Source organism: Coturnix japonica, chromosome 24, assembly GCF_001577835.2.
Source record: "Coturnix japonica isolate 7356 chromosome 24, Coturnix japonica 2.1, whole genome shotgun sequence".
In the NCBI taxonomy this organism is placed as follows: Eukaryota; Metazoa; Chordata; class Aves; order Galliformes; family Phasianidae; genus Coturnix; species Coturnix japonica.
Genome location: NC_029539.1, coordinates 4035032 through 4050914, shown reverse-complemented (window position 1 = coordinate 4050914; position 15883 = coordinate 4035032). Strand labels below are relative to the sequence as shown.

The window sequence follows — 15883 nt, the reverse complement described above, 5'->3', positions numbered from 1 at the left end:
GTACTGTTGTCTGACTCGATTTCAGAGCATGGAGGGCTTTTTTTTTGTTTTGAAGAGATGATTCAGAAGCTTAAAAACCAAATTAAACCACAAAAACCAGCAAAAATAACACGTTTTGTGGGCGGGGGGGGGGGGGGAGGGTGGGGGGGGGGGTTGTCTCAATGGAAACTCCTCAAAGCGCAACCCTGCAAAAGGGAACAGGCAGTGAACTCGTGCCATTTGCGTTATGTTGAAATGACAAAAGAGCAGGTTGGCAAGGTCATGTTCCCACACACTCAGCCATGTCTGCAACAGAAGGATAAATTATCTCACTTCTCCGCTGCTCACTCCATCAGCGCTCCTTTGTGGAAGTGGTGCCTTTGTGGTGCTCCTGGATGGAGGAAGCAGAGCCAGAGCCACTCGAGGAGCCAAGGTAGTGGGTTGGCTCCTTTGCCCAACTCCAGATCGGGCCAGGCCCGATGCAATCCTTTCTCCCTCCAGTGTTTTCATTCTACCTCCAAAACGTTATATTTTCTCAGTCATTTCCTTAAGGAATATTGACTGCAACATTACAAAACCATGACACACGGAGAAGCAGATAGTGCTCATGAGAGACAGACATGGTAATTCCAGGCTCTGCCACGAGTTATGCTGTCGTCGATTGTGACCTGCCCATGTTGAACCTGTGGAGCACCCACATGTGGCACACGTAGCACTAAACCATCCAGTGTCACCAATCACGCCATGCACTTGATATGCATTTTCTCTCTCGCCTCACAGTGTCGACCCTTGTCCTTGTTGTTCCCTCTTCTAACATGCTTTAGTTTATTGTCTTCTAAGTGCCTCCTCCTGTGCTGAGCATGTAGAATCTTTAAGGATGGGCACAGTTGTTTTCTTTGTGACCTGAGAGATAGGAATGGCTGTTTTACTCCTCCTCTGGCACAATAATTGAACTGTTGCATGATCTGATAAGGTTCCATAGTACATCCTGGTAATTCATTACTGTCCCATAAGCTAAAGCTGAAGAAAATGAATAGCAGCTTCACCCGAATCTGAGCAGTGCGTGTACTGGGGTGCAGGGAGGGGATGTTTTACTGTAGTCAGCAGAATGATGACTAAGACGTATTCATGCTGAGTATTAACTTGTCCTACTCAGGGAGTAAGCTATTTATTGCATATGTAATGTGGCACAGCCTGGCCCTTTGTGAAGCTTTGAGATAAATGTTTCCCTATGAACGCCGAGTGTGTTATTAAAAAAGAAATCTCTGCAAACAAAGCATTCTGTAATATTTATGAAAAAATCTCCTGGTAATGCTTTTTAAAAGCAAACAGAGTTTGACAGATAGCGCCGTGTACTCACAGTAACAACAACACTTTCATGCTTGATTAATAGCCAGTGAGCACGCAGCCCTTTGCAGTGGATGGCTGCAATATGTTGTATGGTGTTGGCTTGGAAATATATGTTGAGTTGGGCACAAGTTGCTTTTCCTTTTGTGATTCGATCATTCAATGAGGGGGGACCAGGCACCAGCCGTGTTGAGCCGGGGGCGGGGAGGAGCGCGAGCCCTCCGCAGCCCGCCACGTCCGACCCACCCGCGTAATTTTTTTAGAAGGGAAATGAAACCGCCACCAAAATGCATTAAAATATCATTAAAGAATTAAATGGAACCAGATACCTCTGAAACATTTAAGTTCAGCTTTTGTGGTACTTTTCTTTATGCCTTATGTTGATCGTCGGAAGTCCTGATTTGAACTCTGTTCTTCTCCTTTCTCTTCTCTCCTCCCTTCTACTTCCATCTTTTTCTCTTTATTTCTCTTTTTCTCTTCTCTTCTCTTCTCTTCTCTTCTCTTCTCTTCTCTTCTCTTCTCTTCTCTTCTCTTCTTTTCACTGCTTGACAGTATAATGAATTGCATGTTCTATATTATTTTTAGTAACTATGAGTGCACTTCTAACATATGCACCAAAGGAATCTGTTACGGCCTCTGCTGTTACGATGGGAGAATGCTTTGCACCCAATTATGTTAAAAATCAACCATATATGTATGCTGTCACATCTTCAGTAATCCTTATATTTCTATCGAGTACAAATATTAATTGCATAGTATGCAGTGAAGTGATTAACATCAATGTAATTTATCATCTGGAGGTTTCTTAAAATGAATAAATGAGTTGTTTTGTTCAGTGAGGTGTTGACCTCTTCAGAAACTTTGATTTAAAGCTTTCTTTTTCTTTCTTTATTTTTTTTTTTCCCTTTCTCTTTTTATAAATATGAAAAGCACCACAATCAGCCAAGTGTTCAGTTATTTGATTTTCTGGGGCATTAGCCACTCTTGTTTGTGACATTTCCCAGTTGGGTGCTCGTTTGCAAGCTCATTAATAAGGTTTTCTCAGAGGAGCGTTGTTGGGAATGAAAAGCACACAGCACAGCCTGGACGTTGCATTTTGGAAGTGTTCAGCAGGAGCGTGCAGCTAAATATTCAGAATAGGAATGTGCAGGTACAACACAGCCTCCTGTTACTCTGGGTGTGCCAGAGCATGGAACTCTATTGGGGTGCAGACCCTAAGAGTCAGGTCCTGGCCATTGATGTCAGAGGTGGTTCTGCCCCTATTAGAGTGGGGAGAAAGACCTGGTTTGGCAGGTCTGTGCTCTGTCTGACTTCATTCCTGATAAGCAAACCTGCTTGATGTTGGGATTAAGGTGACGGTTCATCTCAACCTGTGTATGGATGTCAACAACTCTGACTTCATTTAATATTGAAAGATGTGTTTCTGCCGAACACTCCCTAGCGTGTGAGCACTGCGAAATATAGAAACTGCCAGGAGACAGATTTGGAGAGTGGTTTATTACTGCCATTTCTATAGACAACGCAGGTTGTTGGTTTGGGACACAGAACAAAGCAGAGCTGAGGATCTCTGAAAAATAACCATCTTTCTTCAAATGGGCACTAAAACGTATTCTGGGTAATTTTGAAGCCAGAATTACCTAAAGTGGGCAAAAACTCTGCTTGACCTGCAGGATCCATCTCCTGAGAACACCATCTGTCATCCATTTCTGCAAAGAGGCGCACTTGGAGAATTAATTCAGTAATCACCAAATGGATTTTAAGACTTGGATCCTCTGCCTCATTTTATAGCACAGGCAAGAGAATTTTCAGCTGAATCATTGAAAGAATCCATCTCGCAATTTTCTCAGTTGGCAAACAGGATGGTGATAAGAAACCTGTCCTTGTCTGCCATGGAGGAACTGACCACGGATCGTCACATCGTTACTTAATGATGTGTGTGTTCAGCTGCAGTTTGGTGATGGTGTGGGCCAGGGAGGGTTGGCTGCTTTGTCACTCTTGGTAGTTGGTGAACGTTAGGAGTCGGCTGAGTTCAGAGAGGCACCTTTCCCGCTGAAGAAATGCTTTGCAGAATGTTTTAACTGTGGTATTAATGACTGTTTCAGTGCAGTTTTTGTGCTTGGAGTGGACAGATTGCTGCATCGTAGGAGCCGTATCACTCTGAGATTGCTGGAGGACCAGGAGCTGCTGGAGTGTGATGATTCAACTTGGAGATGACTGGCGTGGCCCCAAAGAACATCCACCTCAAGTGTGATGTCGTTTCTGTTTTGCAGCTTGTAGCAGTGGAATTACTGGGTACAGCCACACAAATTTACTGCACACATTTTCCTCGTTAAGCGTATTCTGATTGCGTTTCACACGGGAGACATGAGGGCAAGAGCATAACCATCATTCACCTGCCTCCTTGCATTTCCCAAGTAAACCATCCTTTTATTTAAGGTCATATTTCCATGTAGGAGTCAGATCTAATATGCATTAGCATCCTTGTGGGCTGCAGTGTGTGGGAATTCAACCACGGGCTTGGCAATTGGAGAAACCCATGCTGTTACCATGCAGCACTTAGTGCCTGCAGAGAGATGTGCTGCCTCCTGTGGTGATGCCGTTGGGTTTAGTCCTCTTACAAACGAGATAAATGTTCTCAGCAAAACTTGGCTGCCTTCCTTCAGTTGGTACGTTACGATGAAGGCAGAAATAGAATCAAAGAACCATTGAGGTTGAGGACTCCTAACCATGTCCCTCAGTGCCCTATCTCCATGTTTCTTGAAATGGAGGTACCTGTTGACCAAAGGAGCCATGAGGGGATGGCATGAAGACTGTGGCCAGCCCTGGTGTCCCAGACCCACACAGCAGAGCTGGAATTGGGCTGTGCTGGGATCAGGCTGTCCCAATCAGTCTGGTGTCACTTCTTGATGTGACGAGCTCGCCTGTCTTTGAGATCATAGGTCTGCCTGATGAAAGTAAATGGGTAGAAATAATGGGCTTAGGCTTTTGTAAGATGCTGAACTCTGTATTACATGATATCCTGACTGATTAATGAGATCTAGGCATAATCGATGGAGCGCACATTTAAATGGATTAAGAAATCACTAACTGGCAGATCTCAAAGAATAGTCATTAGGGAGTAATCAGCAAGCGATGGTATTTTTAGAGTAAATGCACTGGCCTGGGTGCTTAGCCTGATGCTCTTCAGTGCTCCCATGACTCATTTAGAAGTTCTTTAAAAATAATAATAATCAAAAAAAATCGCCGTTAATAATCTTTGCTGATGGCAGAAAACTGCCTAACAGTTAATAATAAAAAGAGTCAAGGCATATGCAGAATGACTTGAGTGTCTGGGTGATTTCTGAACCACAGCACTTTAAAACTCTGGAAAGTGGGTGCAGCCTGTATCCCTGTAACTGCATCTTGGGAAATGGGATGGTTGGAACGCTGCAGCAGAAGCTTTCAGCAGAAAAACCAGCTTGGAAGACCCAGCACTTTCCTGTGTGCGTGAAGCAAGGAGATGGAGGTGATGGTTTTTCCCTGCTGTGCCAGTGAGTCCAGTCCTGGAGTCTTGCACACGTCTTGGTGTGCAGACTTGATAGAAGTCCTGCTGGAAGATTGGATTAAGGAGAACAGTGAAAGGAACTTGACAGCCATGGACATAGGAAGAACCTTAGTCCAACTCTGCTGTAAGGGATTGATAGCACAGTAGTCGTGGGGAAAGTGTGCTGAGTACAGGTTGCATGTTAGGAAGCATTTCTTCTCTGAAAAAGCAGTTGAGCATTGGCATAGGCTGCCCAGTCACCATCTACTGGAGGTCTTCAAGGAAAGTGCAGGTATAGTGCATAAGGACATGATTTAATGGGCAGTAGTGGTGGATGGGTAGACTGGGTGATCTTAGAGGTCTTTTCCATCCTTCATGATTCCATCACTCTGTTATTTTTCCTTTCCTGGTTGCCTTCTGGAATATGGGAGACTGAGAGGTTTGGGCTCATGCACTCCATAATTGATGGGCCAGGCAAGGAGCAGAGAGTGCTGTTGCCTCTCTGAAGGCTGCTTTTCGGTTGTCTTTGAGGCACACAATGCGTGTGTTGTAAAAGAAATCTCATCAAATGCAGAATGGTTTTGTAATAAGTTTTTCAAATTGGTTGCTGCTACAGCGTAACCTTTAGACTGCTGGTATTTAACCTTGTATATCACTCATAGGTTTTGAATGAATTTAGCTTAATAAAGGTGCCTTATTAAATTACTAGGGTTTGGGTTTGTGTTTTTTTTTTTTTAAGCCACTAGAAATAGGCATACTAGGAAATAGCTTGAGGTTGTTACATCTAATTGGCTGCCAATGTAGTGTATTGTGGCTCAGAATCACAGATGCAAGCATTTATTTGTATGTATTAATCCTGCATTGTGATATTATGAAGTTCCACATTGAGGATTTCAGGCAATTTTGGTACATTTGGTAGTAAAAGTTCTGCTGTTGCCTGTGCCCTGGAGTGCTGTCTGAGATGGTCATTGCCCCACGTTGTACTACCACAGATGTCACTACTGGAACGTGGCCTTTTTTAACGGAGTGGTTAATAGGTGGCAAACCATTGGTACAGGTCTTGAAAACCATCACAAGATGCTGGTGTTGGCTGCTAAATGTCATCTGAGCTGAGCTCAGGATCTGGCATTTTACAGAGCTTTACTTAAGAGTCCATAATCTGAAGAAAAATAAGTACTGACTTGGTTTTAGCAGCAGAAGTAGAATTAAAGATTATTTATGTCCTTAAGAGAAAAGAGACACACAGTCTGTCCCAAATCCTTGGTCAAAGAAGGTGGAATTTTCCCTGTATACCACATGCCTAATTAAAATATCAGTTCTCTGGAGTGACCGGCCATCTTTCAACATTCTGAAGTGCTTCCCATTTCCATAAGTGCCTTCTGTAATTACTTGCTTGTTGGTGAGTCCTGCTTAGAAGAGACATTCACTGTGATGACTCTATTGGGAGTGTTGTTGTCTTCGCAAGTAAAACTGTGAGTTAATGAAGTCCAGGCTTATATGTGACATAGAATCACAGAGTGGTTTGGGTTGAAAGGGACCCCCAACACAGGGACACCCACAGCTCCAGCAGTGCTCAGAGCCCCGTCCAGCCTGACCTTGGCTGTGTGCAGGGATGGGGCATCACTGCCTCTCTAGGCAACCTGTGCCAGTGCCTCATCGCCCTCAGTGCCAAACCTTCTTCCTTATCTCCAGTCTAGATCTCTCTTCCCCATCCCTACAGTATGTTAATCCAAGAGGTATAGATTCACTTTGCTTCTTTCATTTGAGTAATGGAGACTGTGGGGCTGGAAGCTGGAATGGAGGGGCTCAGCTCTTGTAGTTTTGGAAGAGCCTGCTTAGTTTACAGTTCATTCTCAGTCAGCCTTCAGTGTATTCCTCTTGATTTCCATAAGTAATTGACAGCTGTTAAGCATCTCATTAGAAATAGGGATGTTTATCTCATTGGAGAGGCAGAAGAGGCGAGCTGCAGCAGATCTTACATGTGGCTTTCTCAGCTCAGGATGCCATGCAAGAAGGCCTCCATCCATGCAATATGTTCATTTGTAAACAGGGCTCAGAAGGTTTTCTCCTCTTTCATAGTATCATGACGATTGGGAAAGACCTCTGAGACAATCTCATCCAACCAGGCTTGTGCATTGGCCCTTAGTTATGTTAGCATCACCCATTGGGTGTCAGCTTGTGTTTAAGGCATCCTTCAGTCTCATGTTTCCAGTGGAGTTGGGACTATGTACCTCATGTGAAACACACATCCGTGACACCACAACCCATGTGCAGGCAATCCTTGATTCCATGGCTGCAGGAAGCATCTGTAATGGGATTTGTTCAGAAAATGTTTGTGGTGCATCACCTCAGGAGAGGATTTACTGGTGTAGCTTATTTCATTACTGAAAATTAGGAGAGTTTAAATTGGTCAAATCCTGACGTGCATTTTTTTCCCTAATCTCCATTATTCCATAGGACGCACGTTAATGAGTTAAACACAGTTAATAAAACGCAGCAAGCTGATATTTTTGGTAGCAGCGAACTCTCAAAGGGAAGAGAAATGTTTGAATTGTTTCAACCTTTATGCATACTGATTTGGTGTGTTTTTGCCTTCCTTTATTTCTTACAGTTGAGTGAACTCCTGAAAGATACACACGGCCTAATGGCATCTGTAGCATTGATAACATTGATAGCAGTTTAGCTACAGCTCAGATTGCGTTCTTAATCTGCTTTGCACTTATAGGAGGCAATGAATTTTTTTAATCACGGGCTCCAGCGTGTTGTGGTTGTTTTTGTGGCTTTTATTTCTCCTGCAGGGTTTTGCTGCAGCGTGTTTGAGCTGGCTGCCTCACTGTGAATGCTTTAATTCTCTGTGTTTATTTTAGGATTTAGAAGAGCTTCGTTTCGACTAACGAAAATCTTGGGTTGTTCAAACAAAAGCAGCAGTGGCTGCGATTCCTCTTTGTGTTTCTAACAAGCATCTCTTGTAAAGCCCCGATGTATTAATATGCGTGGACACAAGGTGTTGTCATACAGTAATATATGATACACGATAAAACATATCAATTCCGAGCACTGCTGATATCTCCTGTTTCACCTTAGCATGAAGGCAAATGAGTTCCTTTTAGCTTGAGTGAGTTCAGAGATAAACTCTGGTGCAGCAAAATGCCTTTCCTGGGGAATGGCGGTGCTCGAGTCGGTGCAGATCTCCTATCTGCTCACGTTTCCCAGTGCTAATCACTCCGTCTTGAAGCAAATAGCGAGTTCACGTTCTGATTAGACGAACGGCATAGAGGGGGCCAAGAGGAGCGGTGGTGATGAGTGTCTTTTGGTGTTGGGTGCGTAGAAACGGGATTCTGTCTGACAAGGAAACTTATGAAATGATGTTTTTGTCATGCAGATAAGCCTCAAGTGCGGGTTTCTCAGAATTACCCAGTGCAAGGCCTCACGAGAGAAGGGGAGCCGCTCGAACTGACGTGCGCAGCTTATGGAAAACCACAGTAAGTTGGGAACTGCCCAAGGATGGACCAGGCCATGATGGAGCTGTGCCCCAAAAAACATGCGGGCGTTTTCGGCCTCCTTTGCTATTGCAGAAACTGAATACACCATTCTCTGTTGCGAAGACGATGCAATGAAATGAAAGAGTGGAGAGATCCTTTCTGCACCAGAGATCGTACTGCCCATAGATTCACATTATGGTTTGGGTTGGAAGGGACCCTCAGAGGCTGCCCAGTGCCACTCCGTGCAGTGCACAGGGACAACCACAGCTCCAGCAGTGCTCAGAGCCCCGTCCAGCCTGACCTTGGCTGTGTGCAGGGATGGGGCACCACCGCCTCTATGGGCAACTTCTCCCACAGATCTAAATTAATTTAAATTAAGACATCAATTTTGATTTGCATTTATTCCTATATACATATATATAATATAAAAAAAGAGACTGAGGAATTCTTGCTCTTAGAGCTCCCAGGAGAGGAGCAAGCCCTCTGGTGCAGAAAGGACAGGCAGTAGCACAGGTACTGTGCAGCCGTACATCTCTTCCCCAGGGAATGGCGTAGGTGGCAATTGGTTGCAATTAATCTGCAAAAGCAAGGTCAGTGGCCTGTGTGTTGAATCCTAATAAGGTGCAAGTATGCAGAAGTATGAATGGCCCAAAGAATTGAGCACTTGTAAAGGTGGAATGGATCTGTAAGGTAAGGCAATCTGTCTTTCTGTTTGTATTGACTGTATGATAATGCTCGATTTTTGGTGACCTGTGTTGTTTCTATGAAATGCAAGTTTTATCCTTTCTCCTTCTGCCATGCCCTTGAGGCTTTCTTATATTGAGATAAGAGATTTATGCATCAGGAAATTCCTGACGAGGGAGGGTACATTTTTTTCCACACTTCCATTGTTGTTCTAATTTTAATTTCATTGACTTTTTTTGGTTGTTGTTTTCAATACTTCCTCTTCCACTTGGATTTATGGCTGTCAAGTATTTACTATCCTTTTTTATTTTCATCATGTCCATGAGATTTCTGCAAACATCCCTGAAATCTGTCAGCGTCTCCTTGGTAGCGTGCCCAGAACTGAAGAGTACTGCAGGTGTAGTCTAACTTGAAGTCATCCAGTTTGACAGTTCTGCTTCTGTGGGCAGGGACAGGGAAGGGCCTATGCAGCTCAGAAGCAAGAAGGCTTGTGATACTGTCATCCTCCACAGTAGTCTCCTACCTCACCTAGGTGATTTTGTTTATTCCTCCTTCCCTGTACATTAGAGGCTGGCACATCCCCTACTCCCCATTCAGAATCTGTCAAAGCCCCTTTGCATTTCTCCTCTCATGGGTAACAGCAATTCCTCCCATTTGTTATCATCTGGGAATTTGATGAATAGGCTTCCTTACCTTTTTTCCTTTCAGGCTATGAATAAGGCATACACACATTAACTAAGACAGACACCTCTCCCAGGTGCTATGCCACTTAATGTTATGGTGATGCTAGTAATGCACTAGGAATTTACTTATCAAGTAATTTTTGCCCATGTCTCTCAGAGCAGAAGAAAATATACAGTAAAAAAATACTGTGTTTAGCTCTTTGCAGCAGTTTAGGATGAACAGAGATGTTTCTTCAGTTAAACAAAAAGCATTTCTCTGCAACATTTTGCATCACGAACGTTAGGCTAAGGGGGAAGATAAAGGAAAAACAAAGCCAGAAAGCAGAAATTTCTCTTTTGTTGTTGCCCAAAATGAGAGAATCGAAAAGAAAAACACGACAAAACTCAATGACACGAGCAGGAAGATGGTGAAACTGTCACTTTTAGGATATTTAGTTCTTGGAGAAGCAGGCTGCTGTGTAGCGCATACAGCATGTGAAGCCCTGGGGCTCCCAAACTGCTAATAGCTCTTGGAAAACTGTAGCTAGAAGCATCAGAAATCTTTCCCTTAACACTGAGATAAAACTGCAAGCACAGCTCTCCTGGGAGCTGCTGTTGCACAGTCATGGGCATATTAGTGGTGTGCTCGGCAGTAAGTGCCCATCCTGCCGTGGGTGGGAATTGTAGAGCCATAGAAGTGCTTAGGTTCGAAGGGAACTTAAAGACTAGGGTTGCTACCCACTGAATCAGGCTGCCCAGAGCCTCATCCACCCTGGCCTTGAGTGCCTCCAGGGATGGAGAAGAACAAGGAAGATCACACCTACCCCTTGTCCAAAATCAGATGTCAACCAAAGGGTTGTATTGAATCTAGCAGCCATTCCAGTCGAGTGGCTGGGAATGCTGAGAGCTGGAGAGCTTTGACTTCATTACAGCTGTTTGCCATAAGCTCGAGCTCTTTTGGAACCTTCAACAGCTCCCAGCAAAATATGACCTGCAGACTTTGCCTTTGGAAATGGGCAATCTGAAGGATGTGTTTATTGTTTAAACCTCCCCTTCTCCAGAGCTCAGTGTTTAGTCATTCTGAAAGCTTCTCTATATTTCTTGCTGGTATGGGCTGTCTCAGAGGAGTAGCTGATCTATCCTTACTGCTGTTTAAAGATTTTCATAGTAATAATAATAATAATAATAACAATAACAACTCCCCAAGCCCTGCAGCGTTTGTTTTCCTTACTGGCTTTACCAGCTCTAACAAAACATGCTAATTTCATTCCCTAAATTATCCAAACGTGATGCTCAATTTTGGTTCCATTAAGTAAAAGGATGCAGTAAGCAGGCTGCCAATGGGAGAAGCAGAACTGGGGAGAGAAGAAAGGTGCTCCTGTTTGCTAGCAGCTAAAATGCTCTCACTGAGCAGCAGAGCCAAAATTGAAGTAAATGAGTCTATCACGTCTCTTTGTGGAGTGGTTCAAACTCGATGCAAATGTACTTGTTCTGTCACATGTCCAGATCTGCTCTCAGCACCCTATGGATGCACATGTAGTCCATAGGCCTCAAAGATTTCAGATGTACTGAATAAGCAATTGATTAACCACTAATGAACTTTCTTCCTGCTTGCATTAGTGTCTTCAGAAAATATAAGGTCTGGATACAGTTTCCTGTGGGGTTAATATAAGTTGAAATTGAGGAAGCCCGACAGCATCTGGGCTTGAGTAGTGCAAAGAAAAGAAAAAAAAGCATGTGTTATTTCTTTACAGTTTTTCTTGGTTTTGGGCTTTCTGTCTGTGGATGAACTATTGAAGATGCCATCTTTACCATAGGAAAATAGTAATGTGCTTATTTCTTTTTCTCCCTCCTCTGTAGGCCTACGGACATGAGGTGGTTAAGAGTAGATGATGAGATGCCTCAACACGTTGTAGTGTCTGGTTCAAACCTTCTCATTAGTAACCTAAACAAAACAGATAATGGTACATACCGCTGTGAGGCTTCAAACGCGGTGGGGAAATCACATGCGGATTACATGCTGTTTGTATACGGTACGTGAGAAAAAAACCACCGTTCTTCTAGACTCATTTACACGTAATTGCAACATGCTGCTCTCGGAAAGCTTTTAAAGAAGTTAACTCTTATTTTTTCTTTGCTTCCTGGAAGGATTACAGATAGCTTCCCAACACACCTACCTGATAACCGGGGTGGGCTAGGGGCTGGAAAAGCGTTTCTTTTGCTTCTGTGACTCTCGGTGTTGTGCATCTGATGCAGAGCCATTCGCTTCCTATCTCTGGAGCTGTTGTTGGGGGCTCACCAAGGCACGTGATGTCAGATGGAGCCCGAAACAAAGCTGGAACAGAGGCATGGGGAGAACTGGGAAGTTCTCTAGCCTGGCAGGACTTCTCTGATGATTCATTTCTCCTTTCTGTAGTACCTTTTTCAGTGTCTTCAGCAATGGTACAGGGTTGGGTTGTTTTTTTCACCCCCAGTCTTTTATTAGTGAGTTAAATGACTGAAGAGTCAGCCAGCATCCCCCGGTAATTGCAAACCAGTAAATAAACAGGAGGAATGAGGTGTCTTAAGCCTATCCGTGGCTGCTGAGCAGACACTAAAACATGTCTCAGCCTCTCTTTAAAGTGCTATTAGGTACCTACTTTAATTCCTCAGTTCCTCTACATTATTTTGCCATTGCTCTAAACCTTGTTGTACTCCTGTCACGAGGTGCTGCATATAATGGAGATTCAGAAGGCACTTGAAGAGTGATCGCTTACTTTAATTACCAAGAATTCCCCTGGGCTGCATATGTGAACCTTACCTGTTAGATTGGTTACTAAATGGCGGAGCTGAGCTTGTGCTGGGTATTGCCGGGTATTCGGATGGGACAGTAACGTGCTTTGGTTTGAAGCTCATTCTGTGCAATAGCTTCTGGAAGCTCTGCAGCCCAAATTCTCTTGTATTCCCTCTGATGCCATTAATTAGTGGGGAGCCTAACACCACCACTGGCATGGGACCAGATTTAGGCCCAGTTTAAGAGACGTGCCCAGAGAATGAACCCTACATCAAACCTCATAGCTGTGTGCTGAAATTGGACTCCTGTACTCCTGTACTGTAGCATGCAGGTAGTTTTCTGGTGTCTGTAGCTCTGAAAGACTCCAATGTGCAGTGCTTTCCCTGTCTGAAAGTTAAGTTCCCAAGAGGAATTTAAATCTTCCCAGGGGATGTTAACTTGTGGACTGCAGTTCAGGTATCCATCAGATGCTGTAGCATGTGGGAGGGCATCTCATGGTTTGTCAGGAGCTCACAGCCAAGTAATGGTTTTGCATCCCACCATGTCCTGTTCCTGCATGTTTGGCTTTGCTCCACTACGACTCAGCATAAAGAACAACTTCAGCCCTGAGTTTAGGTAGGAGAAATCCAGAGCTGCTGTTGTAATGGAAATGATTGGGCTGTGATCATCATCTGAAGCCCTCTGGAATAGAACTTTAAGGAAAACAAAAAGAAACCAGCATTGCTGTGTTGAGCCTGGAGAGGAGCTGCTGGTCTCCCTCCATGTGTCAGTGGAAAGTACGCACTTCTCCAGACTCTGCTGCATTTGGCACCTGGAAGACAGTGAATAATATATGGGCTATGGAGTCTGTATGCCTCTCTAGGTGTAGAGTGAAAGCCAGCAGGAAGATGTGCTCACTGCTTGTCCCCAGCTCCCATCCCCTTTGTGGGGGATGCACTCCAGGACAGGTAGGGCTGATTTAGTCTCCACACCAAAAGAACACACCTACACTTCAATGGTATTAAGTGCAAACGATTGCCAGCAACAAAGGGCTTGTAAAAGAACTGCTGCTGATCCGTGCTTCGCACACCTTCCTCATGGTGTAAGGATATCTAATTGCACTGTCACACGTTCCTTTCACGCTTTTCCTCCCTGTGGGTAGCTGCATTTTCTAGAAGCTTCTGACACAATTAGCACACAGTCATTTTTTAGCATTTATTAAGGGAAAGCCTGCTGCACAGCATCATCCCCAGTGCAGTTTGGGGGATGAGCTGGGTTCAGCCACCGGTGCTGGCTTGCTGGAAGGGCAGGGTCTTTCTCCCTTCAATCCTATGGAGACGTGACAGCATCTTGGGCCTTGGAAGATGAGGAGGTTTTCCAGCATAAGCATGGGGATTGGGATACTTGGAATGTAGGAGCAGGACAAAATGGCTCTCAGCATAAATGACCGCTTTCTTTTAGCTGTCTCCACAGTGGAGCGAACTCCAAGGTAATGTCTCTTAACTTTCAGGAAGTTGTGCAGAATACAATAAAGGTACAGCACGTAATTAAAGTTCAGATGTATTAATTAGGGAATCTGAGAGCTTTCTTGGAGATAAAAGAGTAGCAGATGTGTTAGTGATGGAAAGCTGACGTGCTATAGAGAAAACCTAAAATCAAAAGCCTATGAAATGTTTCATGCTCTATTATTGCAGAATGAATCCGTAGTTCAAAGTCTTCCCAACTACTTAGCGCATTCAGTTTGATCATCTGGGCATTGATACATATTTTTTCCTTTTACATCTTCTCATATCTTCCTCCTCCTGCCCAATAGTTTTGATGAGGATGTGCCCACGTACGTAGTATAAATACTGGGAAGAGCGGCAGCGTTTGAGTCTGAGCAGGTCAAGTGTCTCTGAGAAGTGGTTATTAGTTACAAAGAGAAGCATCTCCGTATCTGTGTTTCTCATTAACAGTGTGCTACGAGCCAAAACAAGAGCGTTAAAATAAAACTGTCAGAAGAAATGCTGACATTTCTGTGAAAAGATCTCGGTGAAATGGATATTCAGTAATGATGTTTTCATTTCTTTGTATTTATTACTATCTTTGAAATAGTTTTTAACATCCTGCTGACGTGTATTCATAGAGGAAGAATAGTGAAGTTAACAGCCCTGGGAAAAAAAAAGTGAGATATATTGGTGTGCTGTTGATATTTAGTCTGTTAAGCACAGCAGGGCCCCTCACACAAACCTCCCACCTGGATTTCAGATGTATATGTAGACAAACAACAAAGCACCACTGTGTCTTTCTTTGTACATGTAAACTGTTCTTTTTTGTTGTTGTTGTTGTGGAAAGTGTGCAGTTTATTTTTCTTACAGCTTTCCCATTCCATTTTTCTCTCTCTCTCTCATTGACTAATTTATGCTGGGTTTTATTTGGTTTTTATTTCGTTGAGCGTTGTAAGAGGCAAAAAGGGGGAGAGTTTCTGGGCCAGGTTCTCCATCTGGACTGTCCACACTTTGCTCCCTTGATGTGGGCTGAGCAAGGGGTGACGTCCAGCTGCTGAGGATCTGGCCTTTAGTCTTTAAAGCCAGCTGGAAGTTCCCCATCTGGTTTTAGAGGAGGAAGGGCACCCAAGAGCCATGCTGCTTCTTAGCGTCCTTGTTTTTTCTCTGATCATTATTGATCGCTGTTGTGTTCTGCTTGTTTTTTCTTAATTTGCTTTTTTATTATTTTCCTTTTTATATTTTATCCAGATCCCCCCACAACTATCCCTCCTCCCACAACAACCACCACCACTACCACCACCATCCCTACCACCATCACAGGTATGGTACCTTCATAACCATTGGAAATGTCCTGAATGTTTATTGTCTTTTATGTATGTAAGCAGAGCTTGAAGCCTGGGGAAAAACAACAAACCAATCACTTGATTTTCATTCCTCTTTTTTATTTTTTTTACCCTCAAATGCACCCACTGTGTGAATCCTAATCTGGCAGTTCAAGTTGGGGCATCTTTACTGCAGGTGTTTCTGAAGCATGAAAATCGCCATGTCAGAAAGAGCTTTCGATTCAGTTACTGGTGGCTCATACTGGGTACTTCCAAATGCAGGATGTAAAACAGCCTTAGAACTAGGTTTGTACCAGGAATCGTTTTTACCCTCAACCCCATCAGTACCAATTTCAGAGCACTTAATTACTTGGAAGCGTCAACTATGGTCTTGAGTGATTTAATTCACCTAGTGTGACTGGAGATGCTTTCTGTCATGCATCGGTGTTTCGTCTGTTTCTGTATTAAGCTGCGTACCTCACCCTCCCACAACAAAAACAAATCCCACCAGGCATTTTTTATTGAGTCAGAAAGTCTCTGTCGGAGCCTTTTTGAGGAGCTGCCTTTAAGAACGTTGAGTTTTTTGCCTGTCTGGTAAGAAAAGATGAACAAAACCAACCGGCTGATCACCAGACCCCTCTATTT

At 43.8% G+C, this 15883-nt stretch overlaps 1 protein-coding gene across 11 annotated transcripts in view; it reads left to right on the top strand.

Annotated features, from left to right (window-relative positions):
- The window catches only part of CADM1 (cell adhesion molecule 1), a 146455-nt gene that overhangs the window by 104281 nt on the left and 26291 nt on the right, over positions 1-15883 (top strand). For 6 of the 11 annotated variants that reach the window (XM_015884135.2, XM_015884134.2, XM_015884141.2 and 3 more), the window contains exons 6-8: positions 8232-8331; positions 11538-11710; positions 15165-15236. In XM_015884135.2, the coding sequence (XP_015739621.1) occupies positions 8232-8331; positions 11538-11710; positions 15165-15236 (345 nt within the window). The remainder of the gene's footprint in view (positions 1-8231; positions 8332-11537; positions 11711-15164; positions 15237-15883) is intronic. The other 5 variants (XM_015884138.2, XM_015884140.2, XM_015884142.2 and 2 more) reach the window with 1 other exon arrangement.